This window comes from Vigna unguiculata, chromosome 1, assembly GCF_004118075.2.
Source record: "Vigna unguiculata cultivar IT97K-499-35 chromosome 1, ASM411807v1, whole genome shotgun sequence".
NCBI lineage: Eukaryota > Viridiplantae > Streptophyta > Magnoliopsida > Fabales > Fabaceae > Vigna > Vigna unguiculata.
The window spans coordinates 18,160,034-18,181,335 of NC_040279.1; the positions used below are offsets into that span (position 1 = coordinate 18,160,034).

The 21,302-nt window shown below is 36.6% G+C and overlaps 3 protein-coding genes across 4 annotated transcripts; all 3 read right to left on the reverse strand.

The window, feature by feature from the left end:
- Positions 1-789: 789 nt before the first annotated feature.
- On the reverse strand, positions 790-1,571 carry LOC114194808 (mavicyanin). Its single transcript, XM_028085220.1, has 2 exons — positions 1,355-1,571; positions 790-1,262 (listed from the first exon to the last, which is right to left on the reverse strand). Exons 1-2 carry the CDS (start codon positions 1,515-1,517, stop codon positions 934-936), a joined length of 492 nt encoding a protein of 163 aa, XP_027941021.1. The 5' UTR covers positions 1,518-1,571; the 3' UTR covers positions 790-933.
- Positions 1,572-4,557: 2,986 nt separating this feature from the next.
- On the reverse strand, positions 4,558-9,011 carry LOC114194586 (triacylglycerol lipase 2). Of its 2 annotated transcripts, none has more exons than XM_028084957.1 (9): positions 8,636-8,994; positions 8,429-8,545; positions 6,100-6,240; positions 5,914-6,024; positions 5,696-5,839; positions 5,581-5,621; positions 5,417-5,496; positions 5,230-5,325; positions 4,558-5,131 (listed from the first exon to the last, which is right to left on the reverse strand). In XM_028084957.1, the coding sequence occupies exons 1-9, from the start codon at positions 8,813-8,815 to the stop codon at positions 4,809-4,811; spliced, it is 1,233 nt and encodes a 410-aa protein (XP_027940758.1). In that variant the 5' UTR covers positions 8,816-8,994; the 3' UTR covers positions 4,558-4,808. The 2 variants fall into 2 exon arrangements, with proteins under 2 accessions (XP_027940758.1, XP_027940836.1); XM_028085035.1 differs by having other exon boundaries at positions 4,817-5,153; positions 8,636-9,011.
- Positions 9,012-17,528: 8,517 nt separating this feature from the next.
- On the reverse strand, positions 17,529-19,797 carry LOC114162887. Its single transcript, XM_028046881.1, has 2 exons — positions 17,926-19,797; positions 17,529-17,689 (listed from the first exon to the last, which is right to left on the reverse strand). Exons 1-2 carry the CDS (start codon positions 18,905-18,907, stop codon positions 17,652-17,654), a joined length of 1,020 nt encoding a protein of 339 aa, XP_027902682.1. The 5' UTR covers positions 18,908-19,797; the 3' UTR covers positions 17,529-17,651.
- Between the last annotated feature and the right edge of the window lie 1,505 nt (positions 19,798-21,302).

Genomic DNA, 21,302 nt, shown 5'->3' on the forward strand with positions numbered 1-21,302 from the left:
TACATCACTCTTATGTATAACAATTCTAAATTGATTATGTTTATGACACTAGAATAAAATAAATTGAAAATATTTTATTGTTCTTTATTTTTAAAGTATTGAGTGAAGCTTTCAGATGTAATATATGTTGTGAATTGTAAGTATTACAAAAGTTAGGGTCTCAAATTCTCAAGATTACATATCAACCAAAAGGTTTATATACTAAAACACTCCTTACACTTTCAAAGTGTGAAGCAAAGGAAGTGGACGTTGCATTCATGTAGTTGTGAATCTCATTTGAACATTTTTTAAATAAGTTTAAATCTTATCAATTTTCCCTCATCAATTATTTAAAAATTTTAATTTGTCAAAGTGAGATTGTTATCTAAACTTAATTGCTTATCCTTAATGGAGACTATAATCATAGCAATAGTGGCAAAAAATTTTTCACAGTTCAAACTGATACAAATTACTACACAAGAAATGTTGAACGCTTTGACAACATTTTCTATTAAGAAAGATACTATTTAAAAAAAATACTAACATTAATATTACTATTAATTTAGCATTTTATAATACTCAAAGAAGTAATTTAATTTTTATAATAATTTGGTGTTCATTGGTTTATAGATGATTAATAAGACGACAATAATATTAATATGAGAAAAATTGATCGAATTTTTATTTTGTAAAAGTTGACCATTTTAAATGAAATTAATTTGTTTTTAATGTTGTGATATATGTTTCTATATAAAAATTAAGACTTTTGTGCATATGAGCCCTTATTTATTCTTTACATGAGCCAAAAAATCTCAAAAAGTACACCACTATTGATATTCTCTGTATAACAATTCGAAATTGATTAAAAGAAATGTCCATGACCAATGTTATTTAACTATTATTTGAAAATGACCATGCTAGAAAAACTTGAACAAGCTCAACTTATATCGTGAATCAAAACTGTGTAAGTAGAGAGGCAATGAACGATGCAACAATGAGCAGAAGAGAGGTGAAGCAGTGTGAGGCTGAAGATGAAGTAGGTGAAGAAGAAGAAGAAGAAGAAGATGATGATGTTCCAGACACTGTTGTGATCTTCACCTTCATACCTTGACCACAATGACCTAAAGTACCACATGCAAAGTAACGTGTACCAGGCTTGTTCAGTTTCACAACATCATTGCCACTGCTCATTGAGTTCACTGCATTCCCAACATCACAATTCTTGTACTCACTCTCACTGCCTAGTTCAACCACGCTATGCAGCCCAGAAGAGTACTTGAAAACTGCAAAAACAAGAATAAACTTATCAATCAAATTAAACAAATTTGGAGCGGCCAAATATTCCAATCATTTAAGAAATGTGTAAGAAACATACCAAGTTGATCGCCAACATTAAATGTTTGGCCTGAAACCCAAGACTTGAAGTCTGTGGATGCATCCCAACCTTGGCTTCCACCAACTGCATGCTGTTCTGCCATGCCCTCATTTGTGATCAAAACAATAATCAGTGCCAAGAAAATTGTGTTCTTGTGCCCCATCTCTCTTTCCCTTTTGGGTCCCTGTTATTATCTTTGTTATGTTTTAGCGTTGTTGAGATCCATGACTATTTATACCAACAATCGGTGAAAATCTATACCCCACCACTAACAACTGTAACACATGATATTATTACGTTATTAGAATAATGTCATACGTAAGTTATTGTACAATAACATGTTAGAAGATATAAAGAATGGTTCCTTCTAATTGGGGTCTCTGTGGAGAAACAAGCAAAGCACTTTTGTGTAGTTTCCTCGTTTCAAGTGTTTGCATTAGCCGCCAAGTAAACTCTGGTGGGTAGAAGTTGTGAAAGCTTTGCGTTCAAACGAAGTTAGCATGAATCATCCCAAGGCTAGTGTGGAAGCTTAAATCTTAGTTTATATGACAGATAATGGCACAACAGGAGCAGGTGCTTTTACAAATTAGTGATGAGTAAATTGGAAGATCTGGTAAATAAATTACTCACCTGATTTCTTTTGTTAAATATAGAGCGTAGTAAACTCACTGGCATCTTTTTCATCCCCTCTCGTGTTCTTTGCGGTATGTAACTTTTGACCCCAACAAGACAAGTTTGGAGTCACATTAGAGGTGGCAAGACAGATTAGGCTTGACAGATGAGTCCATCGGTCTATGTTAAAAGGAACGGATTGGATTGAAGATTTCAATCTGTCAGTTCGTTCTGATCCGTCTCGTCTAGTCCGTCTTGATCCATTGACCTATTTTAAAAAATAAAAATAAAATAAAAATAATTAAAAAGATTAATTTTTTATATTATATTTTTTAAATGTATAAATATATAATTGTGAGAACCCCTGCCACCCACTTCACTGAAAACAGTCCACTCTCCCCTAATACTCTCTCCTTCCCTTTTTCTTTCTTTACCTTCTCTCTACCAGAAATCACCCAAAATTCACTGCAGTAGGTCTAAAATCCTTCTCATTGTTGCAGAATTTGGGATTGAAGCTAGATCAGAATCACTTCCCCAAGCTGAGCCTTCCTTCCCTATGCGTAAGTCAACCTGTACTCCTCCCTTGTCTTCTGATTTTAGAATTTTAGGTAATTCCATCATTCTGGGTTGTGGTAGGATTTGTTCTCACCATTGGCAATTGTAATTCAGTGCCTTAGGTTGGGAGATTGAGGTGTTCTCTTGGTTGAAGAGTCTTTGCTTGTCAAAATTTCAAAGGTAAGGGGAGCTAGCTAATTCTTACTCAAAATCGTTTAAAAGCTGTTTTGATGAGTCTGAACTGCATGTTTAAGCATTTAATTAATGATTGAATTGCATGATTTTCGTGTATGATGATCTTGTGATAAACCTGGACTCTTGCATGTGGGAACAGACTCGCAATCTGGTATTTTCGCCTGGACGAGTGGCTCTCGTCTGAGCGAAAACACCAAGAAAGCCACCCCTGTTCCTGCGCGAAGTCTCGCCTAGGCGAGTTGGGGTCGCTTAAGCGAGAGCTACCCTCGTCTAAGCGAACCAGCCTAGCCTGAGCGAGAGTTCGCCAGGTTTTTAATTTTTGCCACTGTTAGAGCCTCGCCTAGGCGAGATTGACTCGTCTAAGCGAGACAACCTCTCGCCTAGGCTAGATTTTCTAGCTTGAGCGAGGGCCACTGTAGTTGATTGCTTGGAGCCCTGTTCTAAGGAGTGAAGTGATATGAATTATATTAATTTGGTGCAGTTAATCTCCTGTATGTTTGGAATGTTTTTTTTTTATAAATGTAGTGAGTATTGAAAAGTTGATGAATATGAATTATGAGAAGTTGTGTTTGGAATGGAATTTCAAGGGAAATTCATGAAAACTTGTTAGTGTGTAAGGACATGAGGAATCCGTATTGGATGGTATCCTGAAACTCCAATAATCATTCACGCTCATGTAGAATAGAATGGATTATGTCATGAGGAGTAGCAGGAGGTCCTAGTCTTTGGACTCGATTAAGTCTTAGACGCGAAGGGGACTTACCCTGTGAGTGGTTGGGTGATAACCCCTTGTGTCCAAACTCTGCAGAGTTTGGGAACCTTCACAGGTGCAAGCCACCAAGAGCTCCAATGTCGCTTACACAATCTGGATATCGAGTCTAGAATTATATATATAATTGTGATATGTTTGTGATTGATGATTTTGATATGAATTGTATGATTCCTCTTGATTTTAATTAGCTCACCCTTCTCGTTTATGTTTGTTTTTCCTTATGCTTTCTCCTTGCTATGATCACCTGCTATTGGTGTGAGCTTATTGGTCGTTTAGCGGTTCTGTGGTAGTTCTCGTGGGTTAGATACCATGGAGTTTTGAGATGTTTAGTTTATGTTTGAGTACCTATGTTCTACATCAGGAATTCATAGGATATGTTTTGGATGACTGTACCAGCTGTATATTTTATATGACTGTTCTTCCTACTATCTATTGTGCTTAATCATAATATAATGTTTTATTTGATAGCGTGAAAAACTATTAAATAGGATGTTACAATAATAGTATTGTAATTTAAATTATTAACACCAACAAATTAAATTTCAATTATTAATTATAATTGAATAATTTAATATGTAAATTTAATAATTATTTTAATTTATCTAATTAAGAACATTGACTAATTAATTAAAAATAAAAAAAAATATTTTATTTGATTAAATATGTCTTTAATAATAATTTATATGTATACATAAATAAATTTAAAAATTTTAAAAATTTAAAAACATTAAAAAAAATTTGAAAAAAAAATAGACGGATAAGCCCGAAATGAATTGTAATTATTGGCTCATTTCTGTTTCACAGGTCAGCCGCTTTTGACGGGCCACTCAGACCGGACCCGGACCCGTTTGGCCGGGTTCGCATGCATCTAAAAAGTGATACAAGGAAAAAAATAAAGCAATTGAACACTTGAAGGGTCCTTATGTTGAAGGCATCTAATCAAATAAGTGACCCAGAGAAAATCTTAGTAAATATGAATATATATAGTTCATAATGATAAACTGATATTTGACACTTCAAACAGGGTAAGTGTATATGTTTCATCTGAAATACTTTTAGTGATATGATCTTTCAATGAATATGTATATATTCAGAACCTTCCATCTTTTAGATAGTTCAGGCCAATAGCCAATTTCTTCTGCATTACAACACAATACAACATAAGAGATACACAGCCATTGCAACACCAAAGCAAATCACTAGGGATACTTCATTACTTTTGTAATTGGCCATTACTTAATCTTCACAGGATAACTTAGATTGATCTCAGTAATCACTAGTACATGAATGAACAAGTTTCATGAAACTTGATTCTTAGTGTTAACCTTGATGATTGAAAAATGAAACAACAGTATTGTATACTAAGTCCTTGGCATTGAACCCCATTACATAGTCGGCATGAGCATAGTCCTCGATGAACTGAACACTGAGCTTGTCCTCATCATGGAACTTGAGTTTATCAAGTAAATTCTCAACATCACGAGCATCTGAAAGTGCATCTCTTCCACCATAGCTAATGAAGAGAGGGAGGTCATGAGGGATATTGGAAAGGTTGTAGATAGGAGGGAATATTTCTCCATAATGCATAATATTATAGTCTGGTCTCACATAATTAAATTTTGTCAACACCCCACGTCTTACAGCTGCAAAACATTGTAATACAAGCTTCTTTGATTACCATAAAACTAATTGAATTCACAACACCAGAAAGCAGTTATGTTGCTAGATCAGAAAATCCTACTCTGAGCCAGGTGCACCATGTTCTTTGTTGATGTTGACTGAGGTTCATTCATCAAGAATAGATCAACAGTTGAAGAATTGAGGCAGCAATTTTTACCTAAATAGGTCATCACATTTGGATCACAGATACAGTCAGAAAACTTTGACAGCATTAACAATAGTGATGGAGTTTGGGTAAGGACTTAGACCTGTTAGTGCAGTCATCAAGTCATAGCAGTCTATCCCAGGGTAAGCGCAGAGAGACTTGAGGAAGGCATCAACAGGTAACCTACACAAGGAATCATGGTTATGGTTTAAAAGTATAATAAGGAGACAAACTTGATTAATTTGTGAGTTCTATGTTCTTACGTACCCTTTTGGATTAAATTCTGCCAGACCGAAGAGGGTAGTGACCTGTTTGGCAAAACAAAAATCATTTCCCAGAATCATATGAACATGATTTCATAGTAACAAGAGGTGCCACATACCTCACCAACAAAGGACTTAGCAGCAATAACACCAAGTGCTGTGTTCATGTGGCTTAAATATGCTATAGGGCTCAACAAGGCTGCTGATTTCAGCTGGTTAACCAATGTCCCTTCGGAAAAGGATGCTAAAGCTATCAAAGTTCCCTGCCAAACACAACTAAATTATTCTCTTCATATTTAACTCATAACTCCTAATTAAAGTTATGTAATAAAAGTACCAAGGAATGGCCAACGTAATTGATCTTCTGCCCCGTTTGGCTGAATACATAGCTAAAGATTGCTGGTAGATCATAGGAGACAAGTTCATCCCAAGACCAATTCCAAAAGGCCTGTCACATTGACATAGAAGACTTAATTTAGCAAATTAGAGCAAAAACACAACATAACCTTCAAAAAAGACCAACCGGACTAGAGGGGTCCAATGAGATGTGTCGGCGGCTAAATCTGGTTCCTCTGCTGTTCGCAATCCACACGTCAAACCCGTTATCAGCTAAAATTAGAGGTAGATCTTGCTCTGGACAATTCAGAAGCCATGTCATACCATCCTGCATCCATCATGCACCCATTTAAGCTAAGTACTCAAAAAACACATACTACTGTTACAACAATAGTCTTCATTTTTCACTACCAGATATTTTATCAGTAAAAACTACATTAATAACAAACTTTAATCATTCTAGTGTCTTAATCAATAAATAATAAATATAACTAAATAAAGAGACTATATGAGATTTGGTAGACATTTTCATTTTTTCTACTTTGCTTTCATAACTTTTTCTGCAGTTCTCCATTTTATACCTATAATTTCCCTTTTTAAACTTCCAGGGCATTTTTTCAAGCACCCACTTTTATTAATTAGCTTTTATTAACTTTATTTTTAAAGATATGGAAGGATCATGAAGCATCTTTTTTCTCGTGGTTAGTATACTTTTTTAAAATACATGCTTCTGAGATTTATATAAGTTGAATCAGATTCTTGTAACAGTTGATCAATGACTATGATAGAAATTAAGCACGAGTGTAGTAAAAAATTAAAGTCAATTATAATCTCAAGAAAAAAACATCTTCTAAATCTTAAAGAGCAGTTTCATTTAGTAGGGTGTCATGCGCCAATGCTATCTTGGTTGGGAAAAAACCAAAATCGATGTGACACAGATACATGAAAACCTAAATGTGTACGCATGACACTATGAGTGGGGTTTCTATCATTGCTTGAGGATTGAGAATGTGCATATAGCGGCTTTTTGAATTTTACAAGCATGCTTGTTTGATACATTTTTTTCATCTTTGAAGTTAGAAGAATAAATTATTGACACATATCATGAGTGTCATGTGTTGCGAGTGTTAGATTGAAAAACAAAAAAAAGGCTCGTCAGTGCAATTATGATGTAATGGCCGACACTTGGACTTTGTGTTTTCTTTTATGCATATATTTCATAATATGAAAAGGATCATTTTAAGGATTGGGTTTCTCGCAATTACAAAAAAAGAAGAAAAAATTAGAGAGGACACTGATGCTATCATAATACACTTTGTTGTTAATTTCAAGCCCCGTTGATGGTGGGATATATACCAAAAAGGTAACCTAAAAGAAAAAAAAAAATTAAACAGGAAAATTTGTTGTGGAAGTCATAATGGAACATAAATATCCTAGGAAGCATTACATTGAAAGATATCTGAAGAAAATCAAATTCATATAACGCGGAATTTAACAGCTGGATCACACTCGTTAACAATGGTCAACGCTTATTGACCCTCCTTTAAGCAAATGAAACATGCTTTAGCTAAAGAGTAAAGTAAAATTCTGTTTCTTTTATATAGAATTTAACATTTATAAAGATGATTCATTCATTTTTTATTTAGAAGAGATCGATTTTGAAAAAAAAAACATTTTTATAAATCATTTATTGTGATGATTGTTTCTCAAGCACCTTTCGATTGCTTATTTGTAACGTCACTAATTGTAATAATGCGTTAAGCAACGATACATATGAGCATCACGTAATTTTTTTCACCTTTATCTAAAATAGCATAAAAAATCAACTCTTAATGTTGTGACAGACGCGGAACTTTTGCCACCTTATCATAAAAACCTGTCAATATTTGTGGTAACGTTTGTCTGAAGAATGACAAACGGTATGAAATGAATGGTGTGGATAAAGAGGAATAGAAAAGAGAATAAAATATTGCGTGAGTAGAAAAAAATAACTATAAAACAGATATATATTAAAAAGAAAATAGAAAACATATATTTCTTTCACTTCTAATTCAAGCTAAAGAGTTCTGCATTTGCCTACCTAACATTTAGGGGAAAGAGAAGAAAGAAAAAATAAAAAAATAAAAAGAAAACATATCGAAAATATAACTGAAAAAAGTAAGCAAAATGAAACGAACATGGTATCATTAAACAGATGTATCTATTATATAACCTTTCAGATTTCAATGCTGGAAGCTACCTCGGCATTGTTGGAAACTTTTTATCCAAAATACTATTACAAAACACGTAAAAAAACTTATAACGCATTGCTTCAAAGGTATAATGTAGGAGATTACATAATTCAACTTCATGATATACACATAATCATGATGTCGAAAACGTTTTCTTTCCACTGAACAGTTTAAAAAGGTGAATTGGTATTAGTGTGAGTTTTTTCAAACACTTTTGTCCATTGAAAAGTGAAATTATGTTATGAATGTTGTGTGAAAGCAATTAATAGAGAGTTTTCCACTCACCACTAGAACTCCGTGTTGTATGATTACTGGTTGTTTCCTAGTTCTGCCACCGCTGCTTTTACCACGACCTTCTGGGATCCTTTGCAAACTCAGAATAAATCCATCATTTGTGGTAACCTTAAAAACATGTCAACACAAAAATGTCTCATTATTTTGATCATATGTTAATGTAATTAATATCTCCGAACACCATTGCAAACAATTTACCTGGTGTTCTTGGCATTCGTATCCATGCACAATGACAGAAGAGGAACATAGACCAGACACCGGAGGGTGGATGTTTCTGCCAAAGGAGCCACGGCTTGAAGCATGTGGTTCATGTGGGAGGGTTGTGAGGACCAAGAAAAGGGTCAAAGCAGTGAAACTGATTGAACCTTGAAGAGCCATGTTTGTGAGATGGTGTATCTATTAAAGGTGTTGATATGTGTGTGTGTTTATATAGGGTGTGGGACGAGAAAGAAGGGGAAAGTAATTGTATGAAACTGAAGAAAAAGAGAACACCAGAGGATGGGAAAACGGTTTTTGTTTGATTCCTCACTTTATCTGCTTGAAGACAGGTTAAAATAATAATTAATTAAGGCTCGGACTACAAGAGTTATGTGAGGGGAAAATTGATAGAAAATTACATTGAAACACATTCACATAAAAGTATATAAAAATCATATTGAAAAAGAATAACTAAACAATGTAAAAGCTATTTAAGTGTGGGGATCCACTAATCTTTGCTCGGGTATGGGTTTCAATCAATTCAACAAACTGATGCACTGATTTCTGATACAAATGACTTTGGCAGTGTGAAATTTGAAGGGTACCCCACTCTCTCTGCCTTGGATGCAGAAACTTGTAGGGATAGAAATATGCCAAAAAAGGGTTGTGGGACCCAAGTTGTGTTTGGGATGTTTTTCACGTCATGGGTTGGGTGTGTGGTTTTATTTTATCTATTTTCTAGTGCCATAAGTTGGATGAATAAGATTGAGAAAAAAAAAAAAAAGAAGAAAGTGGTCAGTGAGTACTGAAAAGGACGTGATGGTTTGAGTGGTATGAGGCTCTGTGGATTTAGGTGTGAACAGAAGAAACTTTGTTTTGGTGCTTCATCTGAAAAGAAAGAAAAAGTGTTTCCTTTAAAAAGTGTTTCCACTAAAATCTCCTTCATGGCAATAGTTATTGTGGTCAAATGTTCCAGTGATTGAAGGGGTAAAAAGGGCATTTAATTAAAGCCTTCAATTAATATGGAGAGTGATTGCTTTTTCACTGAATTTGCTTTGTAAAGGCATCAAAAAGTAAAAAGTAAATCCTTTGTTTTTCATTCCTTAATAACGAAAGAAACAAAGAGAACTTGACAGCAAGTTCAGCATCCACAGCATAAAACGCGTAATTTTCATCAAATTCTCTTTAGCTTCTACGCTATCTTTCATTCCATATGGATTTAGCCACCTATATAAACTCTTCAATTTTATCAAAATAAATATTTATTCCGACCTGAGTTTTTGTTTGTTTTAACATATTTCATTAATATAATATCAGGATCGATCACCGCATTTAAAAAATTGTTTGTTTTAAAATTTGAACTAATATCACTGTTACGTGTATGCATAATTATAAAAGATAAATATAATTAGAGTAAAAGGGTACTACTTTTTAAGTAAGTGTTTTTTATTCGAAACAAAGACTTAACAAATACTGAAGAAGAGCCTACTGCAGAAGCTAGTGATGTTGAACCTGATTATGGTGTAGAGGGTATGGAGAGGATATTACAGTTAAGGGTCCTCAACTTTCTATGAATGCTAGTAATGCATATTTTATTTGACAGTGACATCACTCAGGATTTTATTCATTTATGGAAAAAAAAAATTGGATTGCATTTACTTAGATGTTCCTTCCATGTGTAAAGGGTTTACTTGGCAGTTGCAGACATTTAACTTCTCAGTGTGACCTCGTCTCTACTGCATCAGAGTAGTATATTGTGAGGGTGTTATCACACAGGTGTAAAATTGTGCATATAAAATTTACAAATAAAATCAGATAATTTAGAGATTGAATTAATATCTCTTTTATTTTTTATATATTCATTAATAAACATTCAAATTTCATTAAAAACTTATGATACCACATTATTCAATATTTTTCTTATACTTTTAAACTCACGTTAATGTCGTTCTTAAACTTTTAAAAGTTTTCTATTATATTTTTTTAATACTTTTAATTTGTTTTGGTAAAGTTTTCTTTCTAACTTTCATTTTTTCTTCAAAGTTTTGCACTTCCAGACTACAACAATTGCATCTTATATAAATATTACTCAAACTCTTGTTTCTTTTCTTTTTTCTTAAAGTTAACCTTCCAAATAAGAAATTGGAAAAATATGCATTATCAAGAAGAACATCACTCTTGTTGTAGAGTCAATTAATTGTGTCAAAGACATAAAGTCCACATTCCAATATTTTAAGTGAGTTGATAATAAGGTAAACTTGGGAGACTCATAGAAAATTATTATATATAAAAGAAATCTTTTGTGTAGATATAAATGTCCAAATCAACAAACAAGACAGAAGAACAATTGTTGACAAATGATGCAAAGTAAAATTACACATCAAAAAGTGATTTTAATCTTATTAAATTTCTTATTCTTCAAAATTTCTTATTCTTCAAAGTAAACACGAATGTTTCTAATGTTTCTACATATGCTATCTTAATAGACGATGTGATTGTCTAAGTAAGAATGACATAACTGATAAGATTGTGTAATTAAAATCTATCACACGATAATCATACGTAAATAGTACCTTTCAATGAAAGAGGAGAAGGATGGACCCAACCTTAGATGAACTTGACTCGATGTTATCTTATTTGAGTTTGATCCAATTCACTATTTCATAATTTAGATAATCTCGTTCAACATAAATTAAGAAAAAGTTTTGCAAATGTAATGATTTGTTTTTTTAAGAACTTTAACAAAAAGTAACATCAATCAAATTAGACTATAAAAGATAATTAATAAAGATATTTTAAAAAATTTTAATAATTAGTTGGTATTTAAATAATTTTTTAAATTTGGTGGTAATTAAAATAAATGGTTAAAGATTGAAGAAAAGATTAGAAAATGGAAAGCAAACTTGAATTGCTGAAGGGTTATCTGCACGCATCAGTTTCCATCTCTTGTCATTACTTTGCATGCCAAGAAACATAACTCTTGTCATAACTTTGCAGAGAAAAGAAGATTGCGTAACTCAGTCTACAAAAACTATTCTAAATCTGTCTTCATATATCCGTATGTCTCTCTCATTCTCTTTTTTTCTATTCTAATGCACCTATTTATGCTAAATTAAGCTAAAAACTAAAAAAAATACAAGGCTGAATGTTAACTCTGAAATTTTAGTCACACTTAAAATAAATAAAACCAAAATTCTCCGGAAATCCTTAGTATCAAATCAAAAAAAATGGTGCATGTTAAGTCTAATTTGCATAATTTAATCTCACTAAAATTAAAATCTCACTAAAATTAAAATAAAAAAAATAAAGGAAAAAATAAAATTTAAGAAGTGAAAGAAAAGAAAATGAACCTTGTTTCTATCATCTAGAAGAGATTAACTATCAAATGAAATGCTTGAATTCAAGCAACTAAAGGAAATTATATTACTAAGGTTTAATAATGCTATCGGTCCCTATTTTTGTTCCAAAACTCTTATTTTTGTTCCAAAACTTCAACTTGGTCCCTCTTCTTTAGAAATCTCAATTAGGTTCCTAATTTTGTTAAAATATATTACAGATACCTTTTTGTTAAATTATAATCGTTATTAATTGAATAGTGACGTGATATAGTTGGACTATAAATATTGAAGTTATTAGTGACATGGCAGACAAATAAAAATTTGATTTAATATTAAAAAATAATTTTTGAAATTAGGGTTTATGAACATAAATTAAATCCACAATTTGTATACTCGATGCTTTTCCTAACAATTATATTGAAATTGGACAATTTGTATACTCGATGCTTTTCCTAACAATTATATTGAAATTGGACAAGTAAACAGAATGGGAATTTAATTTATGTTCATAAACCTTAACTTCAAAATTTATTTTTTAATATTAAATCAAATTTTTATTTGTCTACCATATCACTAATAATTTTTTTATTGTCCTTGTCACTATTTTCAACACTTCCCAACCATGTCACGTCACCGTTTAATTAACAATATTTACCACAACTTAAAATAAAGGACATATGTGATACATTTTAACAATATTAGAGACCTAATTGAGACTTCTTAAAAAAAATACCAAATTGAGATTTTGGAACGAAAATAAAAACTAAGATCATAATTAAACCTATTACTAAAATGGATTAATCAGCTAGATGTAGATGCCTAGAACAAGATGAGTTCCTAAAACGAATGCAGGACTGGAAGCAAGTGCAGAATGATGTATAAGAACAAGAGCAAGTCAAACGGTCACGGTCAACACATGTGTAAAACTGAATTTCTACCTAGTAAGCCCACATGGCAGCAATAACTTAGATAATGGTTGCAGCAATTTGACGACAAACTGCAGCAGTGATAAATATGTGAAAATTTTTAATTATGTGATTGCAATGCACAGGGAAACACACGTGGAACCAATGACAGCTTGGTCAATGCATGACAGTGGCAAGGCAATGCAGCTTGTTTTCGGGTGCAGATGTAATGCTCTTCATATCAAAACAAGAATCACATGTTGTTGGAAGTCCCATGTAACATCTCATTTAATAGTATTTTCAGCTATTAAACAAAATATCATATTATGATATAGCAAAACAGATCGACAGAAGGATATACAACGGTTTAATACAGTCATCCCAAAAATAACCTATTTTCAATCCTTGTACTACTATCAGAAGCAGACTTAAGGAAAAGTACGGCTCATACATTCCAAAATGCTCTATTCTAAAAAAACATGAGTCCATAAACAAAGGAACACTAAGAGTCACTGCTCAGGTCCGGTCCGGGGGAGTCATACCATCACCTGTATTCTTCTCTGCTCACACCAAGTAGTAGGTGGTCATCGCAAAAGAAGATATTCAAAGAAACATGCCAAGCAAGAAGGGTAAGCTAACAACTCACATAAAGAGCGGTGAAGTCACATAAATATATACATACTTAGTAAACAAACAAACTTTTTACGCATTGTAAATTAAACCAAGTCGCTAGTAAAAGACACACAAGTACCCGACTCTAACTCAATATCCGAATTGTATAAGCAAATTGGATCTCTTGGTAGCTTGCACCTGTGAAGGTTCCTAAACTCTGCAGAATTTAGGCTCAAGGGGTTATCACCCAACCACTCCCAAGGTAAGTCCCCTCCGCGTCTATGACTGATCGGGTCCACAGACTAGGACCTCCTGCTACTCCTCACGACATAACCCACTACGCTCTACATGAGTCTTAATGGATTATTGGAGCGTCAGGATGCCAACCAAAAACGAGTCCTTAAATGCTTACACACACTAAGTACTTTTCCTAGGAATTCCCATGAAATCCTAGTTCACCTCATCCCTTCACAAATTCTCATTTCACCAACTTTCATCATACAATTATATGCATATACTACCTATCATTATCATCCATCATACTGTAAGCAAACATCATCTTTGTCTCAATCCATAAAACTATTATTCATTTAAAACAGAGAAGGAAATATAATCCTGTAGTGAAACTCGCCTAAGCTAGCGAATCTCGCCTAGGCTAGGAAGTAGTCTCGCTCAGGCGAACTACCCTCGCCTGGGCGAGACCCTTTACAGTGGTTACTCGAATGCCAGAGCGAGTTCTCGCTCAGGCCAGGCTGGTTCGCCTAGACGAGAAGATGTCTCGCTCAGGCGACCCCAGCTCGCCTAGGCGAGACCTCGCGCAACACTCAGAGACAACCTCCTGATGCTTTCGCTTAGGCGAGGCCTAGGCGAAATTATCAAGTTTTCAGCATTGTTCTTCACATGCAAAGCTACGAAATTCAAGCCACCATCCAATTACACATCATCAGCAGTTCAAACATGAAATTAAGCTAAGAATCATCCCCTCCAAACATACCAAGCCCCTAATTACTCGAAAGTTTAGATAATAGTTAGCTTCCCTTACCTCTTTTGTTAAGATTTGAGCTTGGTGGGGTTGAAATGGGCACACTTGAGACTGAGACTTTAAAATATGAGTAGTGGACTCCAGTACCACTCTCTTCCTCTCCTATTTATAATGAAGCAAGCACGTACATATGAAAAGATATGAAAAGACTACTCTAAGATACTAGGCATGATTACATGCAACAGTAGATATGGCAGTAGGTAGTTTCCCACACTCAACCCCCTACACATAGGGTTAATGATACAATAGGTATAGGTAATAATTCTAACACTCCCCCTCAAGCTGGAGCATACAAATTGTATGAACCAAGCTTGGAACAAATGAACTCAACCCGAGGTCCCCTTAATGACTTGGTCAACACATCTGCAAGTTGGTCATTTGACCCAACGAACTCAGTACAAATTTCCTTGGTCATCAATTTTTCTCGAACAAAGTGGCAGTCAATTTCTATGTGTTTAGTTCTCTCATGAAACACTGGATTTGATGCAATGTGGAGAGCAGCCTGGTTGTCACAATACATCTTCATGGTCTGAATTTCACAGAAGTTAAGCTCTCGAAGAAATTGCTTTACCCATATGAGTTCACACGTGAGAGACGCCATTGCCCGATATTCAGCTTCAGCGGTGGATCGAGCCACTACATTTTGCTTCTTACTTTTCCAAGAGATAACATTTCCTCCAAGGAGGACACAATATCCCGTAGTAGAGCGTCTGTCAATAGGAGAGCCTGCCCAATCAGCATCACAGTACCCAGAGATTTGAACATTTCCTTTATCTTCATATAGCAAACCTTGTCCTGGAGCCTTCTTGAGGTACCTTAAAATACGGATGATGGCATTCCAATGTCCAAGACATGGAGTCTGCATAAACTGGCTAACAATTCCAACTGCGAAAGATAGATCAGGCCTCGTAATAGTGAGATAAATTAACTTTCCAACGAGCCTCCTATATCTCTCTGGATCGGAGAATAATTCGCCTTCTACTGTTGTTAACTTCTGATTCGGGTCCATAGGACTCTCTACTGGTCTGCAGTCAGTCATACCTGTTTCTTGTAATATATCAAGAGCATATTTCCTTTGAGAGATTACAACTCCATCTTTTGACTGAGCTACTTCAATGCCCAAGAAGTATTTGAGGCTTCCGAGATCCTTGGTTTGAAAATGTTTACACAAGTGCTCCTTCAGTTGAGATATTCCAGTAGTATCATTTCCTGTAATAACAATATCATCAACATATACTATTAGGTAGACACATTTCCCAGGAGAGGTATGTTTGTAAAAGACTGAGTGATCTGCCTCACTGCGTCTTAACCCAAATTTTTGAACAATGGAGCTGAATTTTCCAAACCAAGCTCGTGGTGATTGTTTGAGGCCATATAAAGATCGATGCAATTTGCATACCATACCAGACTCCCCCTGAGCAACAAACCCAGGAGGTTGCTCCATGTAAACTTCCTCCTCAAGATCACCATGAAGAAAGGCATTTTTGATATCCAACTGATGAAGAGGCCAGTGACGAATGGCTGCCATTGCAAAGAAGAGGCGAATAGTAGTCATCTTGGCCACGGGAGAGAAGGTGTCATAATAGTCAAGGCCATAAACCTGAGTGTACCCTTTTGCAACCAATCGGGCTTTGAGTCGATCAACCTGACCATCAGGGCCAACTTTAATTGCATACACCCATCGACAACCAACAGCCTTCTTACCCAAAGGGAGGGGCACGAGCTCCCAAGTATGATTGCTTTCAAGAGCCTGCATCTCTGCAATCATGGCTTGTCGCCATCCAGGATGATCAAGTGCTTCATTCACATTTTTGGGAATAACAACAGAAGACACTGAGGATAAAAGTGAACAATAGGAAGGCGATAATCGGTGATAGCTAAGAAAATTATAAATGGGATGTGGATTTCGAGAGGAACGAGTACCTTTTCTGAGAGCAATGGGCCAACCTAAATCACCTTCACCAGGAGTCGTGGGATCAAGAGACGAGGGAGAAGAATCTGAAGTAGGGGATTCACCATGTTCTTGAACAACTGGACTATTCGTCGGCGTCCTGTGTTGGAGAGAGTCAATAGGTGGAGATGATGGCTCAGGAGGACTTTGGTCGAGACTTGGAGGGACAGGCACATTGGAAATATTGTACTCAACCACGGGAATAGGAAGGACCTGCTGGATGACATGGACATCTTGAACAGATGGAGAGAAGTAAGGGGTCTGTTCAAAAAATGTAACATTGGCAGACATGTAATATTTCTTGGTTTCAGGAGAGTAACATCGATACCCTTTTTGAAGTCGTGAATAGCCCAAGAAAACACATTTGAGAGAGCGAGCAGAAAGCTTGTCTAACCCGGGAGACATGTCATGAACAAAACATACACAACCAAAAACTCTAGGAGAAGTGTGAAAGAGAGGATTGTCTGGAAACAGAATGGAGAAAGGGACCTTATGATTGAGAGAGGAAGATGGCATCCGATTAATAAGAAAACCTGCAGTTAAGATGGCATCTCCCCAGTGATGGACAGGAACGTTGGCACTAAGCAAAAGGGTACGAGCAGTTTCAACTAAGTGTCGATTTTTCCTTTCTGCTATACCATTTTGTTGTGGCGTATGAGGACAAGTAGACTGGTGCAGGATACCATGGGAACTCAAAACATTAGAAAGAGCAGACGAAAAATACTCTTTGGCATTGTCACTTCTTAAGATTTTAATTACTTGACCAAATTGATTCTTAATTTCATTCAAAAAGGATGTGAAGAGGGATAATAATTCAGAACGATCTTTCATAAGATAAACCCAAGTACATCTCGAATATTCATCAATGAAAGTAACAAAATACCTAAAGCCAAAAGATGAGACACGACTAGGTCCCCAGATATCGGAATGGATGACAGAAAAACTAGAAGTACACTTTGATTGAGATCTTTTAGGAAAGGTAGATCTAACATGTTTTCCTAGTTGACATGACTCACATTCTAAAGTCTGGAGACGACTAAGTTCAGGAAACATTTTCTTTAACTTGGACAGGTGAGGGTGACCAAGCCGATCATGTAACATTTTAGGATTGGGGGCTGCAACACATGACACACGTGGACGAGATCCAAAATGGTATAATCCGCCCGCTTCATATCCTTCTCCAATCCGTCTCCCCGAGCCACGCTCCTGTATAACAAAAGATTTGTCATCGAAGGTTACAGAGCAATTCAATGTTTTGGTTAACTGACTTAAGGAAATTAAATTGAAAGGACAATTAGGGACAAAAAGGACAGATTTTAGATTTAAGGATGGAGATAAGATGGCTTGACCGACTCCCTTCGAGGATGTTTTAGAACCATTTGTGAGGGTTATAAAGTGAGATTTTTCTTGGAATGAAATGGTTGAGAACAAGGAGGTATTACCAGAAATGTGATCAGAAGCACCAGAGTCAATTACCCATGAATTGTGACCTTCCATGGATTGGGAGATACAAACAGTTGATGTACTTGGAGCTTGAGATGACTGTGCCAAGCTGTTGGATTTGAGGCGTAGGTACTCTTGATACTCGTCCTCAGTGAACTTGGAGTCAGTAGTCTCTGCCTGGGAGACATTGGCTGTTTTGGCAGGAAATCCATGTAAGGAGTAACAGTTTTCTTGAGTGTGACCCATCCTCTTGCAATACGTGCATTGAGGACGTCCACGGCCTCCACGTCCACCTCCTCTAGGTCCACGTCCTCCTCTTCCTCGAGTAGCGGCCATAACAGATGAATCTACTCGAGCATGAGATTCTTGAATTTCAAGTGTTGGGACTTTCGGGACACGAATCATACGCTGGATCAGGGTGTCCATGGAAGGGACCTCATGAGAGGTCAACAGTTGATCTCTAATGTGATTGAAGTCTGGATGAATGGCGCGAAGAATCATCACCATATAGTATTTGTCCAGCTTCTTCTTCATTTCATCTGAAGCGTCGACTTCGAGAAACATCCGCAGGTCTTCCACGGCTGATTGTGCTTCATTCATGAAGGAGATCATGTCATGATTGGTCATTTTCAGAGATGCCAACTTGTCCGCCGAATCATATAGGCGTTGGATATCGTTGGCATAGATATTCTGAGTCCTCTTCCAAAACGAGTGACATGTTTTGAATGCCCTAAGAGACATTAATAGTCTCGGCTCCACGGATTGCCACAACAAGGCACACAATTGAAAATCTGCTTGCTTCCACTGTTCGGCTTTTTCTCGAGGCACATGGCTTCCGTCTTTCTCAAGGTGGTCATGATGTCCTTGACCAAGGAACCACATCTCGACAGCAGCGGACCAAGAGAGGTAATTTTGTCCATCTAGCTTCTCGGAAGTAATGGAAGGACTTCCAGAGAATGAAATAACACTTCTAGAGGCCATTTCTGATCAAGGGAACAAAAAACAGAGAGCAGAAACACAGAAACGCAAAAAACAGTGGAGATTTTTAAACGACCGAGGGAGATGTCCGCAAGGGTGACGTCTGGACATCACTGAATCGGAGTTTTGAGGGTTGGAACAGCAGCAGAAGACTCCGGCGAGAGCTACGGAGGTGGCGCCGTGAGGTTCCGAGCAGCAGAAGGCGGCGCGTGGGCTGCACGCGCCTGTTCGCAGCGGAGAGAGAAGCGGCGCGTGGCGGCGCGTCGACGGGAGGCTGGTTCCGGCACCGGTGGGGTTGGCTGTCGCTCGGAGAGGCGCTCCAGATCCAGTGGTCGCCGGCGAAAACTGAGGTGGCCGGAGACGGCGGCCGGCGGCGAACAGTGGCGGACTGCGGCGGAACAGTGGCAGACAGCGACGGTTTTGTGAACAGTGACGTGGGTAGCTTTGGATAGTGTTTTATGGCAGTGAACAGCTGCAGACGGTGATTAACAGTGACGAATAGCGGCGGACAGCCGCGGACGATGGCAACAAGTGCCAATGGACAGACCAGACGGAAACCAGAGCGGGATCGACCCGCTCTGATACCAACTTGAGACTGAGACTTTAAAATATGAGTAGTGGACTCCAGTACCACTCTCTTCCTCTCCTATTTATAATGAAGCAAGCACGTACATATGAAAAGACTACTCTAAGATACTAGGCATGATTACATGCAACAGTAGATATGGCAGTAGGTAGTTTCCCACACTCAACCCCCTACACATAGGGTTAATGATACAATAGGTATAGGTAATAATTCTAACAGGCACCAAGGAAGCAGAGGTCCCAAATTAACCTAGAGATTCAATAGCAAGACATAGAAAAGATGGAATCTTATAATTAACTCCGAATTCAGGGATGAGCAGATGAACTCTAGCGGAAATTGAACCAAGACGAAAAATTGGAACCTACCGAGGAGGGTAGGAGCTAAGGGTTGAAGCACCAGGGGGTCCAGCTGAGTCTGATCCTCCAGAATCTGATCACAAAGAATATAGAGAACTGGTGAGGGAATTGAGTAACTGGTAAAAACAGGAGGGAAGAGCTTGGAAGCAGAGAGGGAGAATGAGAGTTGTGTTCTCTGATGGTTTTTGAGAGTGAGAAAGGTAGTTTTAATTTTTTTTATGGGGTTTCACATCCCACATCGACAAGAAATAAGATCAATTCATAATATATGAGTGAGTGTAATCCTCACCTTCCAAGCCGATTTTGTGAGATTAAATTAGGTTTAAAACATACCTTTAACATAGTATCAGATTCAGGTTAGAGCCTATCCTAGCAAAATTTCTTGGACATTTTGTTCCATCTGTGATCGGACCACTAACAGACCACCGACTAATTTCTAGTCCCACGCACGAGATGAATATACCTCGGTATAAGGAAGTGTGTCGAAAGTCGCACATCAACTAAAGATAAGACCAATTCACAATATATAAATGGGTGCAATCCTCACCTTATAAGCCGATTTTGTGGGGTTGGATTAGGCTTAAATCCCACTTCTAACACATGCTATGCTCAATCTAGGAATAATCATAAAAAAATGAATCATGCTCTAACTGACGCAGCAGCAAGACTAAACCAATATGCAGAACCTATGTGTATTGAATTGATGCAGCAGAGAAATAGAACCAATCATGCAGAACTTATATTCACTGGCTATGCAAAGATGATACAGCAGTTCAGACCCAGTTAGATACACACCAAAAGGATTCAATGCAGAAATTCAAAGGCAGAATTTGTTGCAGTGTAATTGTGGATGCAAAGATACTCTAAAGAGGGCTAAAATAAAGATGAATGAATAGATGCAACATGGTGAACCTGGAAACCAAAGAATATAAGTGCAGTGTAATGCAAGTGTGAATTAAACTACCTATGCACCTATTGGATGAATTGGAGATGGTGATGAAAGAATTCAGATGCACGTAGAATGCCAAAATGGATATGCACCGCATGAATTACAATAGAGCTGAAGTATTAATATGACTAGTAAAATCAAACTTGGTAGCACTCAAAATCCACGTAACAGCATTTTTATTTACAATTAAGACCTGCATAATTTTGGATCATGGCAGCAGAACTTAACTGTGACAGCACTATTATAATATGAAACTAGATTGAGCAATTGCAGAAATGAAGATGCACACGCACAGCTGAAAACCACGTCCCAGTAAAGAAATGGAAAGGAAAAGTGAATGCTGCTCCAGAATTATTCACGTGAATTCAGACCAGTATGGCATGAAACCTAAGAGGCAGAGTGGGTCACTGTAAAACTAAAACATGGATCAAATTGGATTCGTGATCAAAGTCATCCCATACTCTAAGACCAAGCCACATGCATTTAGAATCAAAGATCACTTTAAAT

Coding starts and splice junctions, on each gene's coding strand:
- LOC114194586 (XM_028084957.1), bottom strand. CDS start 8,815: ATGGCTCTTCAAGGTTCAATCAGTTTCACTGCTTTGACCCTTTTCTTG. Junction 5,840..5,913: donor ATTACGTTGGCCATTCCTTG/GTACTTTTATTA, acceptor TGTGTTTGGCAG/GGAACTTTGATAGCTTTAGC. Junction 5,132..5,229: donor CATGGTGCACCTGGCTCAGA/GTAGGATTTTCT, acceptor AATGTTTTGCAG/CTGTAAGACGTGGGGTGTTG.
- LOC114194808 (XM_028085220.1), bottom strand. CDS start 1,517: ATGGGGCACAAGAACACAATTTTCTTGGCACTGATTATTGTTTTGATC. Junction 1,263..1,354: donor TAATGTTGGCGATCAACTTG/GTATGTTTCTTA, acceptor TTGTTTTTGCAG/TTTTCAAGTACTCTTCTGGG.
- LOC114162887 (XM_028046881.1), bottom strand. CDS start 18,907: ATGGCCTCTAGAAGTGTTATTTCATTCTCTGGAAGTCCTTCCATTACT. Junction 17,690..17,925: donor TGCTTCTGATCACATTTCTG/GTAATACCTCCT, acceptor TTTGTTATACAG/GAGCGTGGCTCGGGGAGACG.